The 20,494-nt window shown below is 44.4% G+C and overlaps 1 protein-coding gene across 4 annotated transcripts in view; it reads right to left on the reverse strand.

The window, feature by feature from the left end:
- Window positions 1-941: 941 nt before the first annotated feature.
- The window catches only part of SYMPK (symplekin), a 767,776-nt gene continuing 748,223 nt past the window's right edge, over window positions 942-20,494 (reverse strand). For all 4 annotated transcript variants that reach the window (XM_030217309.1, XM_030217308.1, XM_030217307.1 and 1 more), the window contains one exon: window positions 942-1,452. In XM_030217309.1, coding sequence (XP_030073169.1) covers window positions 1,285-1,452 — 168 coding nt within the window. In that variant the 3' untranslated portion in view covers window positions 942-1,284. The remainder of the gene's footprint in view (window positions 1,453-20,494) is intronic.

Here is a 20,494-nt window from a genome sequence, read left to right on the forward strand (position 1 = left end):
GCAAGAGCGGATCAAGGACGAATTGGCAGGAAGAGAGGTCCCGGGACAAATGTTTGCTAAATTTCTCGTTATCTCCTTAATTGCTGCCTCCTGCAGTGCGACCATGGGCAGATCTTGGGATCCCAAAGAGCTCTGGTCAGACACCATCTTAGCCGCGTGATTGCTCCCGCGCTCTCTAGCAGGTCTCGGAGTCTTGGCGGGCATAACCAATTTAATTATCTACCAGACCACCTCAAACCCCTCAACAGCCATGCCGCCTCTAGCTGCACAGTTTACACTCACTGGGGTCTAGGATAGGGGGAGAAAAGCAGGTATGAAAGCTGGTTTTCCATGCTAAAGGACAGATCAGCCACCCGGCGTCCGATCAGGTTGCAGCCATCACGTGACCCCCCTGTTGTTTTAATACTAGAAACTGCAACAATGGGTGTGAAGTGGTAATGGGAAATAAATATACATAAAAAAAGTTTAAGAAAATGAAAATTTGGCAACGTTTTGAAATTAAAGTTTTTTTTAAAAGACTTAAGAAGAAGCATGCTCAGCTGGGAATTTGCTTTCAATATAAGATAGCCTTAAATATAAGGTGGTCGGCTGAGCTTCTGAAGTCTTTTTCCCCCTCAATCTTGAAATTACATAAGTGAAATGTAAAAAGACTTGCAGAATTGGAATATTGGATTCTGAGTTTTTAGCCAATTGCCAGGTGCTCTATGGTGGCCAACGGCAGGAAGGACACAGAATACAGAAATCCATAAATGCACTGGAGGCAAGTCAGCTCTGGTTCAGCTTGTTCCTTGTATCATAGAATCATCTGGTCTCATGCCATCTCAAATCAGTCAGTTTATTACCAATGGGAAACAGGACTGCAGATTAAAAAAAAAAAAAAAAAATCACTGCTTGCCTCTTCCCTCTCTCAAACTGCAGCAGGAACTTGGGCTGGGAAAAAATGCTGGAGCGGAAAGAATTTTTTTATTATCAGAATCAGCTGAATGCATAGATATGAAGAGACAAGTAGCTCCAACTCTTAGCAATGTTTAACATTACACACAAAAGGGAACAAAATGGAAAGTCAAATCAATCAATCAAACATTTCTTTCTGCTTAACAGTCCTCTCCTCATTCTGTACTTCTAATTAGAACTTGTTCACATACAGATCATTCTATTAAAGAGTATAGAACTGGAAAGTGATAATACATCTTTTCTTGTGATAAACAACAGAATATTGGGGTGAATTCCTCTGAACCTAGGGATATTCCTCCTTCTCACATCATATCGGTACATCATGTGCTCTCAGCTCTCTTGCTTTTCTGCTGTGCCCTGCTCCACTGGTTCTTCTGATTCGTCATCTGGGAGTGTGCCTCCTGCAGTAGTTTCAGGGCTTTTGCCTTCTGCCTCATTCACAGTGTCATTTGCTGTGGTAGTAGCATCACCGACTGCTTCCTTGGTGGTTTTTGACTCCTGTTAGTTCCAGAGAAAGAAAAATAAGACAGCTATGAAAAAGTAGGAAAGATAACATACACACCCATCACGACAGTTCAGTTTGACAGTAAGCATGAGTAATGCCTGCAATTGGTTTTCACAGTGCAATCTCTAGAACACAGGTAAACTACCAGAATGCCTTGCTCTAGTATAAGAATGAACCCTGTGTGTGCATCTGCTGTAGGACTTTTAACTCATCATCTCAGCTGACATGTCACTTTTTTCACATTGTTACTGTAGAGTGGAAATGGAGGCGGTAGCTTAGAATGCATCCTGTGAGTATCAAAATGTCCTTCTAGTACAAATCACATTATAATCATGGTCCTTTCAGGCAAATGACATTTATGGTAGTCCCAGCTCATGTTTGCTCAGCATACAAAATGAAACAATCATTTTTAAATTGTAAAGTGATCTGCCTCTCTCCATATAGAGCTCCATAATGAATACAGGATAAACCAGGACAATGAACCCCATGTAAAGGTGTGGCTGATAACATGTAAAGTGAACACAGGGAAAAAGAATTTGAAAGACCTTATGTATGGTGAAATCTGGTCTTATCTGCTAATTTCCTTTCTCAGTGGGTTGTGCTGTCCAACCAGTAGATGGATGTGGAGAATATTGACTCTTAGGGACATCAAGGTTGCACTATAAGGATTAGTGCAGACCTGAAAGATCCAAAGCAGTGAATAAAGTCCCCCCTTCCCAAAACAATATATTATAACAGAACAGCAGAACCATACAACATATAACCAACAAAATAAACAACAATTGGCCCAGGACCAGTGACAAATCACTCAGGAGTGAAGGACCCGCATCCTGGACCATGCTGAACCTTGTACACTCGAGTGTCCCAAACTAGGTAGGCAAAAGGACTAGTCTAGCAGGAATCAAGGAAAGGAAATAGCACATAAGACCAAATTTCACCTCCCTTATCCTCCTGTTAGACCAGTCCCAACCAACAGGACGTACCAAAGCTTCAATGTCTCAGGTGTGAAGTCAATGCCTCCCTCAGCACTGCCCTGCCAAAGGTACTGTCTTCAAGAGTTTGAATGTCTAACTGATAATGTCTTACAAAGGAATGCATGGACAACTGAGGATGTCTCTACAGGGACTTCTGCCCAGGAGGCAGGGGCGTAGCCACGGGTGGGCCTGGGCCCACCCAATTTGTGCTCATGCCTACCCAATGGCTCTGCACTCTTGCAAGCACAGGCATAGGGGGAGCAGGGTGGGCTCTGGAGGTTCCTAAGGTTATGTGGTCCTGCATCTCCCTATCTTCATCCCTTCCTTCACAAATATTTCTGTCAAAGCATTATCGCAGGTAGTGGCAGTGATTCCCACACTCTGTCCACGGCTAACCCAGAAGTCTCCACTCTGCTGTGTACTGCCATCATAGGACACAACTTCCTGTTTTTTGTTTACCCTGAGTGTAACATGGCAGAGGAGTGGCTTCCAGGTTAGCCACGGGCAGCATGTGGGAATCGCTACCACTGTTGGAAACCCTTAAACACAAACTTGTGTGAGGTAGATGGGGGCAGGGGAGAGATTCATGCTGGCAGAGAAATGCATGGGGGTGGAGAGGAGGGAAGGAAAGAGGTGCTGCACATGGGGGAGAGAAGAGAGAGGATTAATTGATGGATATGGAGGGAGGGATAGATGCTGTACGGGGTGTGGGGAAGGAGGATTGTTGGAGGTGGGTTGAGGTGAAGTGGAATATGGTGAGAGGGAGAGGCTGTACGGGGGAGAAGGGCGAGAGAGGGAGTCATGTTGGACATTGGGGTGGAGAGATAAATGGGGAGAAAGAGGGAGAAGTGTTGGGCATGGGGTGGGAGGGAGAGATGCTGCATGGAGGAAGAAAGATGTTGGACTCAGGGTACAAGGAAGAGAGAGAAATGTGCACAGTGGGAGAAAGGGAAAAGCGGTTGGACATGGGGGTGGAGGACAGGAAGGAAGAGATATGCACAGGACGGGGAAGGGAGAAAGAGGAAGATGTTGGATCCAGGGACAGATGGGAGGGAAAGATGCTGCATGGATAGGGGGAGGAAGAAAGAGATGTTGGACCCAGGGCACAAGGGAGAGGGAGAGATGTGGACTGTGGGAGAAAGGGAGGAGGTGTAGGAGAGGAAGGGAGAGGTATGAACAGGATGGGGAAGAGATGTTAGAATATTGGGACAGAAAAGCGTGAGGGAAAACTGGACAACCGGAGACAGAAAGGCTGGATCATGGGGGGGGGGGGGGCAGGACAGAAGAGAGAAGGGACAGAACACTGCTGGGGGAAAAGAAAGGATAGGGAGATGTCAGGCTGCAAGGGTGGGGAGGGGAGAAAGAGGGAGCAGGTGCTGAGTTGGAAGGGTGGAAGGAGGAACATGCTGGAAATGGTGAAACTATATGGGACAGACAAACAAGGGGGTATCAAAGAAATTAATGAGAGGGGTATAGTGATTATAGGGGTTGAAATATAGCATGGGGAGTTGATTAAAGATGAAAGGGAAGTAAAAGGGAGAAGGATGAGAAAGAGGGTGAAATTTGAGGAAATAAGAGAGGCAGTAAAGAAAAAGAGGAAAAATCTAAAAAAGGAAAGATCAATATGTCAAAGATAGGCGTAGTGAGGGAACTGAACAAGACAGGATAGAGGAGAAAAGACACATGGACAGCAGCCGCTTGAAGGAGAATTAGCAGAAGACAAGACAGGACAGCAGAAAAGAGAAACTGGAAACAACATAATAGAAAAATAAAATGTCCAGACAACAAAGGTAGAAAAAAAAGCATGTTTATTTTGAAATGTATTAAATGGAATATGATAGCTTTGGGAAATGTACATAGCAAATGTCTTTCCATTGTGATCCCTTGTTCTGTATTTGGTGAGGGTCTGTCGGTATTATAGTAATGGCAGCTGAAAAATTGTAGAGGAGTCAGGGAAGAGAAGGGATCAGGAGACCCCAGCATGTTTAACACCACCCCTGACCCTTGCTGTAGCTGGTGGGGATTTCCAAGCATTGCCAGCTGAGGACCTCCTCCAAAAGTGGCCAGACATCCCTTCTGCCAAGTTCTACAAGTGCAGCACCAACCTTGAGTCAACAACAACTACAAATACGTGGGATGCATCAGTGGCTCAGGGACATTGCTGCCTGCCAAACTTGGTAAAAGGGAGTTCTGGCCACCTTCAGTTTAAGTCTTCAGCTGACAGAGCTTGGGGATCCTCATTAGCTATAGTATTTATACTTTGAGTTGTGGGGTGGGGGAGGAGGAGGGGCGGGGGGAAGAGTGAGGGTAGGGTAGGGCAGTAGAGAAAATGTTGTGCCCTTCCAATTTGGGTTCAAGCTCACCCAAAATTGGCTGTTTGGCTACGCCACTGCTAGGAGGGAATAATTAGGGCAGCTGTTTTAGTTGGAGAATCAATCATTAGTCATGTAGATAGCAGGGTAGCTAGTGGACATGAGGATTCCTTGGACCAGGGGCGTAGCCACGGGTGGGCCTGGGTGGGCCTAGGCCCACCCAGTTTGGGTTCAGGCCCACCCAGCAGTGGAGGCAGCGGAGCGGAGGGAGCAGGCTGAGCTCCGTTCCTGCATCTGCCTCTCTCTCCCAGACGCTGCCTACCGCCGCCATGATCGCAGGATCTACCTCCCTCCGTCTTAGCACTCATCAGCAGCAGCGCCGGTAGCGAATCATACACACTGCCTTCTTCTAACCCGGAAGCGTCTTCTCAGCTGCGTCCAGCCCCAGCAGAAACAGGAAGTTCTGATAATGGGGGCGGAACGCGGCAGAGAAGACGCTTCCGGGTTAGAAGAAGGCAGCATGTATGATTCGCTACCAGCGCTGCTGCTGATGAGCGCTGAGACGGAGGGAGGTAGACCTGCGATCGTGGCGGCAGTAGGCAGCGTCTGGGAGAGGGAGGCAGATGCAGAAGCTCAGCCTGCTCCTACTGTAAATTTTTTGGGGGAGAAGAGGGCGGGCAGGTGAAATTGAATGGGAGGGAAAGATGGAGCCTGGAGGGAATTGCAGGGGAGAGAGGAGAATCGCTGATGGCTGGAGGGAGGGGACAGGGGAGAAAATAGAATTGCTGGGTATGGATGGATAGAGGGGGGCAGGGGCAAGAACAGAATTGCTGGATATGGATGGATAGAAGGGGGCAGGGGCAAGAACAGAAATGCTGGGTATGAATGGATAGGGGCAGGGCAGAGATGAGAATTGTTGGGGATGGATGGAGGGGAGAGGAGAGTTGCTGGACATGGGTGGATGGAGGGCAGGGGAGAGGAGGGTTGCTGGACATGGATGGATGGATGGACGGAAGGGCAGGGGAGAGGAGGGTTGCTGGCATGGATGGATGGAGGGAAGGGCAGGGGAGAGGAGGGTTGCTGGACATGGATGGAGGGGATGGAAGAGTGAGGAAGGCGAATAGATGAGATGAGGGAAAAGGAAGAGAGGAGAAAAACTGCACATAGATGAAGAAAATAGGCAGAAGCTGGATCCACTGGACAGTCGTCTGCAGAGGACCCAGCTTTTACTTACGGATGTAGGGCAAGAAATGAAGAAGAAAGGCGGAAAGTAAAGAAATAAATGGAAAGGAAGCCCTGGAAACGGAGTTAAGAGGACAGATAGCAGCAGAATCGGATACTGAGCCAGCATGATCAGAAAAACAGTCACCAGACAACAAAGGTAGAAAAAAATCACTTTATTTTCATTTTAGTGTTTGGAATATGTCCACTTTGAGAATCAGGTGCTCAACATTAAAAGTTTATATTTATTTACTTATTTATGGCATTTTATCCCACAATAAACATGAATTAGATTGGAACCTGGGATCATTTAATTTTTTTTTTCCTGGAGAGAGTAATGCATTGCCCCCCCCCAGGCTCTCTCCCAAGCTATAGCCAGCTCTGCAATTTTGAGGGGAGGTGCACAGGTGGACGGGGGGGGGGGGGGGGGGGGGGGGGGTGCAGAGGTGGACTGGGGAGAGAGCCTGTTGTTAAACATCTACCAGCACACCACTGTCTAGTGCCCACCCATCCAACCTGTTGGCCCACCCAAAAATTGACTTCTGGCTACGCCACTGCCTTGGACACTTGCCTGCCTTGTGTGAAGGTGGCAGACCTTACATCAGCTAGATAAGATTTTAAAAAGTGCTGGGGTGGAACCAGACTGCTGGCATCAACATTTAAAAATGAGATAGAACAGCTTTTAACCTATAAACTGGGGGAAAGGCCAACAGTCGCTCAAAAGCACATGGTCCACAACAAGGTATCTTTGAAGGATATCACCAAAACAGGGAAGAGAGGGCATCCTGATAGGTTGCAAAGAAGGCCATAGTAGTCCTGTAAATAAACAACAGACTGAGCTGAAAGATTGCAAATTATCACTGCTGAGCAACTTGGTACGAGAAATTAAAAAAAAAAACAAAACAAAAAAAAACGCTATTTGACATGTCTGTGTGCAAATGCTAGAAGCCTAAATATAAGATAGGAGAGTTAGAATATATTGCACTAAATGAAAAGATAGGTAATAGGTATCACTGAGACATGATGGAAGAAAGACAACCAATGGGACATTGTCATATACAAGTTATAACGCAGTGATAGGGTGGATCATATTAGTGGAGGAGTAGAATCATATGTTACAGAGGGCCTTGAATCAAGCAGATTAAAAGCTCTGCGGGTCACAAAATACAACTTGGAATGCTCATGGAGAAAAATTCCAATGTTTAAAGGGGAAGAGGACAGTGAAAGGAGTATACCACCTTCCACCTGGTCAAAATGAACAGGTAGAGAAAGGTTAGTAGAAATTGGGGAAGCTAACAAAGTGGGTAACACAATAATAATGGGTAATTTAAATTACTCCAATACTGACTGGATAAATGCAACACCGGAGCATGTTAGAGAAGTTCCTAGATGAAATCAAGGACTCTCTTACGGAATAGATGGTTAAGGAACCAACAAGATGGAGAGATCTACCTGTACCAGAAATGTTTTTCAAGGATGACGATGTGTAGGAACTGAAAGAAATCTCCGTGAACGTGGAAGACACAATGAGCCAAAACTGACAAGTTAAAGAGTGATAAATCACCTGAACCAGATAGTATACACTGCAGGGTACTGAAATAACTCAAAGATGAAACTGATGATTTGCTATCAGTGATCAGTCATTAAAATTGACTGTAGTACCTGAAGATTGGAGGGTGACCAATGTAATGCCAATGTTTAAAAAGGGTTTCAGGGGTGATACGGGAAATTATAGACCTATAAGCCTAACCTCAGTGGGGGGCAAAACAGTGGAAACTATTAAAAAAAGAATAAAATTATGAAACACATAGAGGGGCATTTTCAAAAGAAACGTCTAAATCAGAATTTGGACGTTTTACAAAGACGTCCAAATTCGGAGGCGGAGAGAAGATCATTTTCAAAAAAAGATGGATGTCCATCTTTCGTTTCGAAAATACCAAGGACGTCTTGTGATTTGGATGCCCTTGTTTTTGGTTCATTTTCGAACAAAAAACGTCCAAATGCAAGATGTCCAAAACAGATGAGTGGCTTAATGGTTAGTGCAGCAGGCTTTGATCCTGGCAACATGGGTTCAATTCCCACTGCTGCTCCTTGAGACTTTGGGCAAGTCAAATACAGAAAGGGCATTTTTGGGTATGCCATCTAAGTCTGAATTTGGATGTTTTTTGTAAAATGTCCAAAATCAGAACAGGAAAGGCCATTTTCTACAAAAAAAAGTCTAGCTTTTCCTTTTGAAAGTGCTGTTTGGAAAAATGTTTTGTGATTTGGGGGAGGTAAGGGGAGGTGATCCCCAAGTCCCTCCAGTGGTCATCTGGGGCACCTCTTGTGTGAAGTAGAGGAGTAGCCTAGTGGTTAGTGCAGCAGACTTTTATCCTGGAGAAGTGGGTTCAATTCCCACTGTAGCTATTTGTTATAAAAACAAGTTTAGCTCAAAACGTCTGAGTTTTAGTCTTGGACATCTTTGTTTTGTTCCATTATCGCTGAAAGACGTCCGTGTCTTAGGAATGCCCAAGTCCCACCTTGAACACGCCCCTGGCACGCCCCCTTGAGATTTGGATGTCCTTCTGATGGACTGCAGTTGGAGAGTCCAAAATCGGGTTTCGATTATACCGATTTGGACGTCCCTGGGAGATGGACGTCCATGTTCCGATTTATGCTGAAAGATGGACGTCCATCTCTTTTGAAAATGAGCCTGATAGACAAACATGATTTAATGGGACAGAGTCAGCATGGGTTTAGCCAAGGGAATTCTTACCTCACCAATTTGCCATTTCTTTGAAGGATTATGAACATGTAGATAAAGGTGAGCTGTTGATGTTGTATATCTAGATTTTCAGGAAGCTTTTGACAAAGTTCTTTAAAAAAGGCTCTTGAGCCAGCGACCAGCAGGTCTCAAAGAACATGAATGGCTTCTGACAAGGGGAGCCTTGCAGACAGCCAGAGCGAATCTGGCTCAGAGTTGGAAGTCGCCATTGGTACCACCATTAACACGCTGGCTTACCAAGTTACGATATGTGTGCGAGATGGAGAGATTGATTGCAGTTAAAGCCCAGGTCCTGCCTAAGTGGGAGAGAATATGGGGGCCTTTCTTGAACGCTGAGTAGGGGTAGTGCCACCGGAACGTCTCTAAACACAGGGCTTCATAGTTGGACACGGGGAGTGGGAGAAGGGGGGGGTGGGAGGGAGGGGTTGGTTTGGACGGGGGGGAGAGTTTTCTTTGTACAAAAATGAAAAAGTTGAAGTTGCTTACAGATTTCAGTTTGTTTCGACACAAATTCAGATCATAGTTTATCTTTGTATTCCTACTACCGCTATAATTTTGTAATGTTTATTAGCTGTAACTATTCTGTTATGTATCTGAATAAGTACAATAAAGACTTCTAAAAATTAAAAAAAAAAAAAAGGCTCTTGAGAAAATTAAAAAGTCATGGGATAAGAGGCAATGTCTTTCTGTGGATTAAGAATTGGTTATTGGAAAACAAAGGGTAGGGCTAAATGGCTATTTTTTTTAATGGAGGAGGATGAATAGCGGAGTACCGCAGGGATCTGTACTAGGACCTGTGCTACTGCCCAGTCTACGGTGGCAGCCAAAAAAGCAAACAGGATGCTAGGAATTATTAGGAAAGGGATGTAAAATAAGACCAATAATATCATAACGACTCTGTATTCTTTCATGGTGCGACCTCAATGGTGCGACCTCACCTTGAGTTCTGAGTTCAATTCTAGTCACTGTATCTCAAAAAAGATACAGCAGAATTAGAAAAGGTTCAAAGAGCAACCAAAATGATAAAGGGGATGGAACTCCTACTCTCATATAAGGAAAGGCTAAAGAGGTTAAGGCTCCTCAGCTTGGAAAAGAGATGGCCGAGGGGAGATATGATTGAGTTCTACAAAATCCTGAGCGGTGTAGAATGGGTAGAAGTTAATTGATTTTTCACTCTTTCAAAAAGTACAAAGACTAGGGGACATCCAATTAAATTACATGGAAATACTTTTAAAACAAATATGAGGAAATATTTTTTCACTCAAAGAATAGTTAAGCTCTGGAACTCGTTGCCGGAGGATGTGGTAACAGCAGTTAGCGTATCTAGGTTTAAAAAAAGGTTTGGACAAATTCCTGGAGTAAAAGTCCATATCTGTTACTGAGATGGACATAGAAGAAGCCACTGCTTACCCTGGGATTGGTAGCATGGAATGTTGCTACTAATTGGGTTTCTGTCAAGTACTTGTGACTTGGATTGGCTACTGGTGGAAGCAGGATACTTGGCTAAATGGATCATTGGTCTGACCCAGTATGGCTATTCTTATGTTATGGGAGCAATTCTAGATCTAGTCTGTAGTGGACTGCATGATTGGGTGCAAGAGGCAATGGTGCCGGTAAAAGAATCAGTTGGACTGCTAGATGATCGAGGGGCAATATGTGCAACTCAGGGAAGACGAGACCATAGTGGAGAGACTAAAAAAAATCTTTGCTTCGGTCTTCACTGAAGATGTGTGGGATATATCCATGCCAGAAATGGTATTTAATGGTGATGAGTTGGAAGAACTGAAAGATGTAATAGAAAAATCTGACAAAATAAAGAGGAGCAAATCACCTGGACTGGATAGTATACATCCCAGAGTACTGATCAAACTAAAAAAAATAAACTTGCAGAGAGCTATTAGTAATATGCAATTTATCTTTAAAACCAAAGGGAAAGGGGGTGGGATTTGATATACCACCTTTCTGTGGTTACAATCAAAGCGGTTTACATGTTAAATATAGGTACTAATTTGTACTAGGGGCAATGGAGGATTAAGTGACTTGCCCAGAGTCAAGGAGCTGCAGTGTGAAGCAAACCCAGTTCCTCTGGTTCTCAGGCCACTGCACTAAGGCTACTCCTCCAGTCCTGCTCATTAGGCTACTCTCAAGTGTGATACCAGAAGATTGGAGGGTGGCCAATTTAACACCAATTTTTAAAAAGAGTTTGAGAGGTAACCTGATATTGGTACTGGGCAAAATGGTAAAGACTATTATAAAGAACAAAATTACTGAGCATATAAATAGGCATGGATTAATGGGACAAAGCCAACATGGATTCAGCAAAGGGAAATCTTGCCTCACAAATCTGCTACACTTCTTTGACGGGGTGAACAAACATGTGGATAAAGGTGAGACGGTTGATACTGTGTATCTGGATACTCAGAAGACATTTGACAAAGTACCTCATGAATGACTCCTAAGGAAATTAGAAAATCCTGGGATAGGAGGCACTGTCCCATTGTGGATTAAGCACTGGTTAAAACATAGAAAACAGAATAGGGTTAAATGGTCAATATTCTAAATGGAGAAGGGTAAACAGTGGGGTTTCCATGTGGTCTGTGCTGGGAATGAAGTAAAAATAAAACAACCCTCATTTATAAATGATCTAGAAATGGGAATGAGTGTGGTGATTAAATTTGCTGATGGCACAGTTATTTAAAGTTTTCAGCTCACAAGAGAATTGTGAAAAATTGCAAGAGGACCTAACGAGACTGGAAGACTGGCTATCTAAATGGCAGACGATATTTAATGTGAGCAAGTACAAAGTGCTGCATGTAGGAAAGAGGAAACCAAACTATAGTTACCTGATGCAAGGTTCCACAATAGGAGTCACCACCCAGGAAAACCCTCTTCTCAGTGTGCAGCAGTGGCTAAGAAAGCAAAGAGAATGTTGTAAGGAAATGGAGAACAAAACTGAGAATATTAGAATAGTTTTGTATTGCTCCATGGTGTGATGGCACCTTGAATATGGTGTGCAATTCCGGTCACCACATTTCAAAAAAGATATACGGAATTAGAAAAGGTACAGAGAACTGTGACGGAAATAATAAAGGGGATGGGATGATTTACCTATGAGAAAAAGCTAAAAATGCTACAGCTCTTCAGCTTGAAGAACACATGGCTGAGGGGAGATATGGTCTATAAAATAATTAGAGTGGAATGCTTGTTTACTTTTTCCAGGAATACAAGTTGTAGGGGGAACAAAATAAAGGTACTAAGTAGTAAATTAAAAATATATTGGAGAAAATATTTCTTCACTCAGTGAGTAAACACTGAAATTTGTTGCCAAAGAATGTGTTAAAATCAGTTAGCTAGAGTTCAAAATGGCTGCCGAGTGAATCGGATGTACATTTGAGCTCTCGCAAAAAATTTTTTCTTTATCTCAAATATGCCTAAGAGAAGGGGAAGAGCCGCTGCCTCAGCCTCCCAACGGCTGAACCCGCCAACTCCCACTGACCTGATGGATACCTTTTTGCAGAGAACTCCAGATTCTAGTGCGTCGGCGGGCGGTCCGCGGAGGAGTTCCGGGGTTGTTGAAGGCCTACAGGAAAGCCCAGGACTGGAAGTTTCGTTGAGCCCGGACGAAAGAGCACCTTCCCCCTCCTCCTTTCCCACGTGGAACTAGCTCTCCGAGGTTGGCATCTCCGAACCTGAGCTCCAAAGTAGTCACAGGAGTGGGAAGACGAGTGGCGAAATTAGATCAAGCGGAAGCTATGAAAACCACGGCGGTTGAGACAGCTTTGACGGAGGAAAATGCCTCAAGCTTGGCAGGTATTGCCGCACAACAGACAGAGGTAGAAACTACTTCATTTGCAATATTACAGGCAACTAAACCTCCTGAGGTAACACTAGATAATCTTTGGTCATTGATTGTTGACTTAGGGAAGGCGTTAGTCCCCTAGATCCAGAAGATAAAACAAAACTTTGGACAATTAGAGGAGAAAGTTAATACACTGAATTTGCAAGTCCAAAAGCAAGAGAAAGATATTCAACAAGTGCAAGATGTGCAAAATACTATGCTTAAAGACTTAAATTTAAGAAGAAAGACAGACATTTTGGAGAATTACTCTAGAAGCAACAACCTACGTTTCATAAACTTTCCTTACTTATTTTCAGTTGCTTCAAGAGAGATGTTAAAATCCTATTTTAAAGATGTTATTCAGATAGGGGAGGAAAATATCCCCCCCCCCCCTTTGCTCAAGCTTACTTACTTACTAATACAGAATAATCAACCCTTAGATGTAACAACTTTATTAGATACTTCTGACACTGAACAAATAATTCCAGCTACTTTGGTAGTGACGGTGGCTATAGCACTGGACAAAATATGGATACTAAAGATGTTTTAGAAAAATTGAAAAAAACTATTTAAGGTTTAAAGATTTGTGTTTATTCAGATGTCTCGAGGGAGACACAGATACGCCGAGTCATTTCTCACTGCTAGAATAGCAGTTGGAGTAGCAGTTCCAACAATAAGTAGCTCATAAAATATTGTATATAGATCAGGCATACCTCCGTTAACTCTCTTTAATTTTATATGTCTTTATTATAAGTACATAAGTAATGCCACACTGGAAAAAGACCAAGGGTCCATCGAGCCCAGCATCCTGTCCACGACAGCGGCCAATCCAGGCCAAGGGCACCTGGCAAGCTTCCCAAACATACAAACATTCTATACAAGTTATTCCTGGAATTGTGGATTTTTCCCAAGTCCATTTAGTAGTGGTTTATGGACTTGTCCTTTAGGAAACCGTCTAACCCCTTTTAAAACTCTGCCAAGCTAACCGCCTTCACCACGTTCTCTGGCAACGAATTCCAGAGTTTAATTATGTGTTGGGTGAAGAAAAAGTTTCTCCGATTTGTTTTAAATTTACTACACTGTAGTTTCATCGCATGCCCCCTAGTCCTAGTATTTTTGGAAAGCGTGAACAGATGCTTCACATCCACCTGTTCCACTCCACTCAATATTTTATATACCTCTATCATGTCTCCCCCTCAGCCGTCTGTTCTCCAAGCTGAAAAGCTCTAGCTTCCTTAGTCTTTCTTCATAGGGAAGTCGTCCCATCCCCGCTATCATTTTAGTAGCCCTTCGCTGCACCTTTTCCAATTCTACTATATCCTTCTTGAGATACGGCGACCAGAATTGAACACAATACTCAAGGTGCAGTCGCACCATGGAGCGATATAACGGCATTATAACATCCTCACTAGAGAGCTGCACGGCTTCCGTCCCCGTGGGAATCCCGCGGAACCCGCGGGATTCCCGCAGGGACGGAGGCAGTTCCTGCGGGGTTCCCGCGGGGATGGAAGCTGTTCTGCGGGGTTCCCGCGGGGACGGAGTCAGTTCCTGCGGGGTTCCCGCGGGGACGGAGTCAGTTCCTGCGGGGTTCCCGCGGGGATGGAACCAGTTCTGTGGGCTTCCCGTGGAATTGTAAGCTCCACCTGCACCAGCCTCTCATCTACCGAATACCAATTTCTTTGAGTGCTGTCTCCTCCTTCTCCTCCTCTTCCGCCTTGCTTTAACAGCATAAATGTGGAAAGTCTTCCATTAAGGAGGTGGTAGAGTCATAAATGATGACGGAATTCAAAAAGGCATGGGATGAACACAGAGGATCTCTAATTAGAAAATGGAAGTTATAAAAAACCTAACCTTAAATGGCTGCATGTGTGTGGATGTGTCAAGTGACGCTTAGATGGTGACTCTGGCTGTGATGAACTAGGGCTGATACCTGGCAGACTTGTATGGTCTGTGTCTCATACATGGCAATCTGGTGTAGGATGGGCTGGAAAGGGCTTAGACAGCAACTTCAGTGGCTGGAACATGAGGACAGTGCTGGACAGACTTTTATGGTCTGTGTCCCACAAATGAGAAAATGAATAGGCTGGAGTGGGCTTCGATGGCAACTCCAGCAGTTGGAACATAAGGATGGGGCCAGATAGACTTCTGTGGTCTTTGTTCCAGAAACATGAAAGAAAGACCATAATCAAGTATATAATATCACACTTGTTGATTTAATGATGAATTGATCATGAGTGTGACTATTGGGCAGAGTGGATGGACCGTTCAGGTCTATTTGCTGTCACTTACTATGTTACTATTAGTCCTCTTTGCTCCCAGGCTGGTGCACAGACCTCAGCTCTGACACAGGCATGAGAATCAAATGTCACCTGACCTACTGGCACGTGCATGTGGCGACCTCTCAGCACACACTGCCAGTGAATCAGAGACAAATCTTACATGTGCGCACCAGAGTGTTCCAAGTTCCAACTTCCGTTCCTTCCTTGCCTACAGTGCTGTGGCTCAAATCCAGAAAGAGACTGAGGGAGCTGACTGGATCTTTCTTTTATGTACTATTAAATTCTTACGGGGATGGGTGGGGATGGGTTAAATTCTTACGGGGATGGGTGGGGATGGGTTAAATTCTTGCGGGGACGGGTGGGGACGGGTTGGGATGGTTTAAATTTTTGCGGGGATGGGTGGGGATGGGTAAGATTCCAGTGGGGATGGGTGGGGACGGGTAAGATTCCAGCAGGGACGGGCGGGGATGGGTAAGATTTCTGTCCCCGTGCAACTCTCTAATCCTCACACCTGTTTTCCATACCTTTCCTAATAATACCCAACATTCTATTTGCTTTCCTAGCTGCAGCAGCACACTGAGCAGAAGGTTTCAGTGTATTATCAACGACGACACCCAGATCCCTTTCTTGGTCTGTAACTCCTAACGTGGAACCTTGCATGACGTAGCTATAATTCGGGTTCTTTTTTCCCACATGCATCATCTTGCACTTGCTCACATTAAACGTCATCTGCCATTTAGCCGCTCAGTCTCCCAGTCTCGTAAGGTCCTTCTGTAATTTTTCACAATCCTGTCGCGAGTTAACGACTTCAACAAGTCAACAAGTGTGATTTTGAACTCCAATTAGTGGACTTAAATGTGGTTAAACTGTGAAAAGGAAATATGTATTATTATAATTCTTGGAGAAGTTATATTTTGACTTTAATTAACCAATTCTCTGTACAAGTTTGTAATGTTTGTATATATATATTTGAAAAATCTAATAAAAAAAAAATCAGTTAGCTTAGCAGAGTTTAAAAAAGATTTGGATAGGTTCCTAAAAGAGAAGAAGTTCATAAACATTTATTAAGATGGACTTGGGAAAATCCACTGCTTATTTCTGGGATAAGCAGCTTAACATCTTTTCTCTTATGGGATCATGCACTTTTAATATTGAGAGGCAGGATCTATGCAATGTTGCATCTTGAAAAATGGTGTGCATAACTCCACATGGTACATCCCACAAAGAACTGTGTGAGGTCAGTCTGCCATACTTTATTTGGCAGACTGACCTTGCATGGTGCATCCAAGGATGCACCATGTGAGATCAGGTGTGTGAGGAGGCATGAGTGTGGATTCTGCGATCATTCGTTATTTGGGAGTCATACTTGATTCATCATTGACATTACAGATTCATTTGAAACATGCCTTTAGACATGTTTATGTTGACGATTAAGAGACTTATTACTTGTACAAAATTTTTTGTCTGTGATACAAAGTACCGTTCTTCTTACTTTTGATTACGGCAATGCTTTGTTGGTTGGGCTTCCGTCCTATGCCCTCCAAGTTGCATAAGCGCAGTTTATTTCTCACATTACTAGATTTGACCATATTTCACCTGTTTTGGCTTCCTTTCATTGGTTCCCAATCAAAGATGCAATTTAAAATTTTAACACTGGTTTTAAAAATTTTTTAAAGATTAAGCTCTGTCTATTTTGATGCTGGAGACCTCAAAGATGCCTTTGAAGAGCTTAAGGTTACTCTCCTATTGTGAATATGCATATTGGCTGCTGATGGTCTTTATTTTATGAATCAGGAAGGTCAGGAACAAAGTTCATGGCATCATCATAGGCCTGCAGCATGAAACTTGTGGGACTATAGCACAGTGTTGACACACTGCTATTTGTGACTGTACACTCCTATAAGACGATTTGACATGTTTTTACCTTCATTCTGACCCCTGATGCAGGCTGTGTCAGGTCTTTGAATGAGCTTGTGAATAAATTGCTTCCTCTATAATTTTGGCTCCGCCTTGTTGCTCCATCTAAGGACCTCTATACTACTGCTCCATGCTTATTTGTGTTGCTGTTTCCCTCTGATCTGCTTTCTTCTGTATTAAAGAAAGATAATTTTGCAACAGTAGCAGCCTTTGAGTTGATGTGTTCTGATATGATCAGGAGAATGAAGCGGTGATGCAGAAGAGAAAAAAAAGTTATACCATTCGAGTCCCACTTTGAGACTTTCTTAAGAATAACAGATTTCCTTATGTGACATATTGCTTGAAGGTAGTACAGGGTAGTACACCAAAGCTCTTTTGCAGTCCAAGGTGTGCAAAGACTTCACCCTTGTTGATGTGCAGTTTCGGGTGTAAACAAAAACCTTGAAGTACAAGATTCTGGTTTAGATTAAACTCAAATACTACCTTTGGCAGTAAATACGTTCCGAGTATATGGAGGATACTGTACTAGAGTCTGAAGCTCAATTACTCTGCACACAAAAGTTATAGCTGCCAGGAATATAGCTGCAGCGAAGGGCAACTAAAATGATAGCGGGGATGGGACGACTTCCCTATGAAGAAAGACTAAGGAGGCTAGGGCTTTTCAGCTTGGAGAACAGACGGCTGAGGGGAGACATGATAGAGGTATATAAAATATTGAGTGGAGTGGAACAGGTGGATGTGAAGCGTCTGTTCACGCTTTCCAAAAATACTAGGACTAGGGGGCATGTGATGAAACTACAGTGTAGTAAATATAAAACAAATCGGAGAAACTTTTTCTTCACCTAACGCGTAATTAAACTCTGGAATCCGTTGCCAGAGAACGTGGTGAAGGTGGTTAGCTTAGCAGAGTTTAAAAAGGGGTTAGACGGTTTCCTAAAGGGCAAGTCCATAAACCACTACTAAATGGACTTGGGAAAAATCCACAATTCCAGGAATAACTTGTATAGAATGTTTGTATGTTTGGGAAGCTCGCCAGGTGCCCTTGGCCTGGATTGGCTGCTGTCGTGGGCAGGATGCTGGGCTCGATGGACCTTTGGTCTTTTCCCAGTGTGGCATTACTTATGTACTTATGTACTGTTTTCTAGGTTAGGTATTGCATAGTAGCAAGAGCTAGTGGTTCAAATGGACAGCTTAAAAACGTACCAAGTACAAGGTTAAAAAGCCACTCCTTTCATAGAATCTGATTTGGTTGTTTTTTTCACTCATGAGGCCTTGCAAAAATCGTGATAACCACGGAAACAGGTTGTCACGAGCTAGGGAGGGTGAGCCCTTGGGCTGCAGCTGAGTTGACATTGCCTAACTAGCCTGGAGGCTAGGTAGGCCCCAACTGGTGGCAGGCGAGTCAAGCCCAGGCTAGGACCAGGGCAGCCAAGAATAGAGGTACATCAGGAGAGTTGGCCATACAGTAACATAGGCTTCAGAAGGAAGCTCGTTCAGGTACCAACAATGGTATTGGAGAGGGTCGAGAAAGTCCAAGCAATCCTGGAGGTCGGGGCAGGTGGCAATCAGAGGAGAAGAGGAGACAGGCTGAGGTCAAAGCCGAAGTCCCAGAAATGGAGACGGCAGAGACATACAGGAGCCAAGGAAGGGAGACTGGAGAAACTTTCAGGAAACAAGGCAGCAGGTGGTTCTTTGGGGGCTGCATGAGGCAGGAACCCTGGAACAGGGCTAAGTAGGTAACAGGCAGGCACACAGGAACTGGACAAGGCAGGAACACAGGAACAAAGCAAGGCAAGGCAGGAACAGACAGTCAGTGACACAGGAACAGGGCAAGACAGGGACTCAGGAACAAAGAAAGGTAGGAAGACAGACAGACAGGGACTCAGGAACAGCGAACAGGAACCATGTGAGGCAACACACACCAGGCAAAAGCTAGGAGATCTGTTGCAAAGGCATTGGTTGAGAGTCTGGAACTTCCTTATACCCCACTAGACACAATGTGATGTTCATCAGCCAGTGCCCCCTGTAGGGCTATAAAAGGAAGTGCAGAGTTCCAGGAAGTACATTCTTCTGGCACAGAATGCTGCTGGAGACCACAGACCAGGTGAGGGGCGTGACAGTGCCCCCTCGCCGGAACCATGGGTTCAGGTTTGAGGGCATAAAGGCAATGAAAACGACTTTAGAACATTGACAGCAGATTCCTATATATCGTCAGGGCCAAAGACCTTCCAAGCAGAAAGATAGTGTAGTTAGTCTTCCCCTAATCCTTTTGGCGTCTAGAATAGCTTGCATACCATGAGACATTTGGGGCTGCCAGTACTGGTGTACCCCCAATAGAAGGCTCTTCTTTTTTCCCAGGCGCCCTGTAGTTTTGAAATTGTGTACCCAGTGCAAGACCCTCTTCCTTGATTGCTTAGGGACTATAATTTGCCACAGAAGTACAGAGATGTGGGAAACAGCAAGAATCTATACAGGGTCCATGATAGATCGGAATTTGGAAATGGAAGGCGAGGAATCCTTGCCCTGGGGGATGGTGGTATCTTACCCAGCTGGAGATCGCTAGAGCATTCACACTCCTGGTAAGGCAGTAGTTCCACAGCTTGCTTCTTGCCGGAAACATCTGCGTTGGAGGCTGGGGAAGCTGGCAGATCAAGAAATAGAGGTGAATCAATCTCAGATAGGATTAGTCGAAACTGAGAACAGGTTAGACCCCAGACTAGAATATCTTCGAAGCACCAGTCAATGCAAGATTCATGCTTCTGTAACCAAGGAAACCGCAAAATGACCTCATTAACAGATCTGAGGAGTACATAAAATTCTATCATTTCTTGATGCTGGGGGCCCACCTAGTAACTGCCAACAGATGCTCTAGCAGTGGGTCCCTGTATATTGAAGAGATACAAAGAGGGTCTCTGAGGAAATTCACAGGAATGTTGTATTGGCATATCAGATATTCGTCCACAAAGTTCCTGGAAACTCTGGAATCAAGAAGGGCATGGACAACGATTTTGGCTGGTAGGGTAATGAGGGAGGTTGGAACAACTTGGAATAGACCTATGGAAGCCTCCCCTATCAATTCTAGGCCTCAAAGTTTTCCCGATTTCCAGGGACACTGATTAGCATAAACAAAGCACAGTATAAACATAGGTCTTGCGTTCCCCAACATCATTTCTTCTCCTTCGAAAGTCAAGAATGTCCTATTTGCATGGGAACCTCCTCCTCTCCCAGAGAGGCAGGAGGAACTGGCGGCAGTAGCTCTATGACGTTCTGAAGCTGGGGTGTCAATCAAATGTATACAGCAGACAATGCCTCCACGTTCTTTAGCCCACTCTTGTAAATGAATATCGATTTTGATGTATAGAGAGACAAGGTCATCCAAATTGGTTGCGAAAACCTGCTCCACACGTGCATCCTTAATGTGCTTTGCCAGGCCCTGCCACAAGACGCCACTTAGGCTTCTTGATTCTACTGCAATTCTGAAACCAGGGACCGGAAACAAATGGCATATTGGCCCCCAGTCAGTGTTCCCTGTTGTAAGTGCAGGCAATCGGAAGCTATACAGGAAAAAATGCCCTGGCTCGTCACATACCTGCCAGAAACATGTGAGGAAGTCCTGCTCCCACAGGGGAGATGTCCAAGCCAGTGCATGCCCAGAAAGGAGAGAGACAATGAAGATGATCTTGACCCGATCAGATGGAAAGCTAGAGAGCTGTAGTTCAAAATTCATCAG

Source organism: Microcaecilia unicolor, chromosome 11 (assembly GCF_901765095.1).
Source record: "Microcaecilia unicolor chromosome 11, aMicUni1.1, whole genome shotgun sequence".
Lineage (NCBI taxonomy): Eukaryota > Metazoa > Chordata > Amphibia > Gymnophiona > Siphonopidae > Microcaecilia > Microcaecilia unicolor.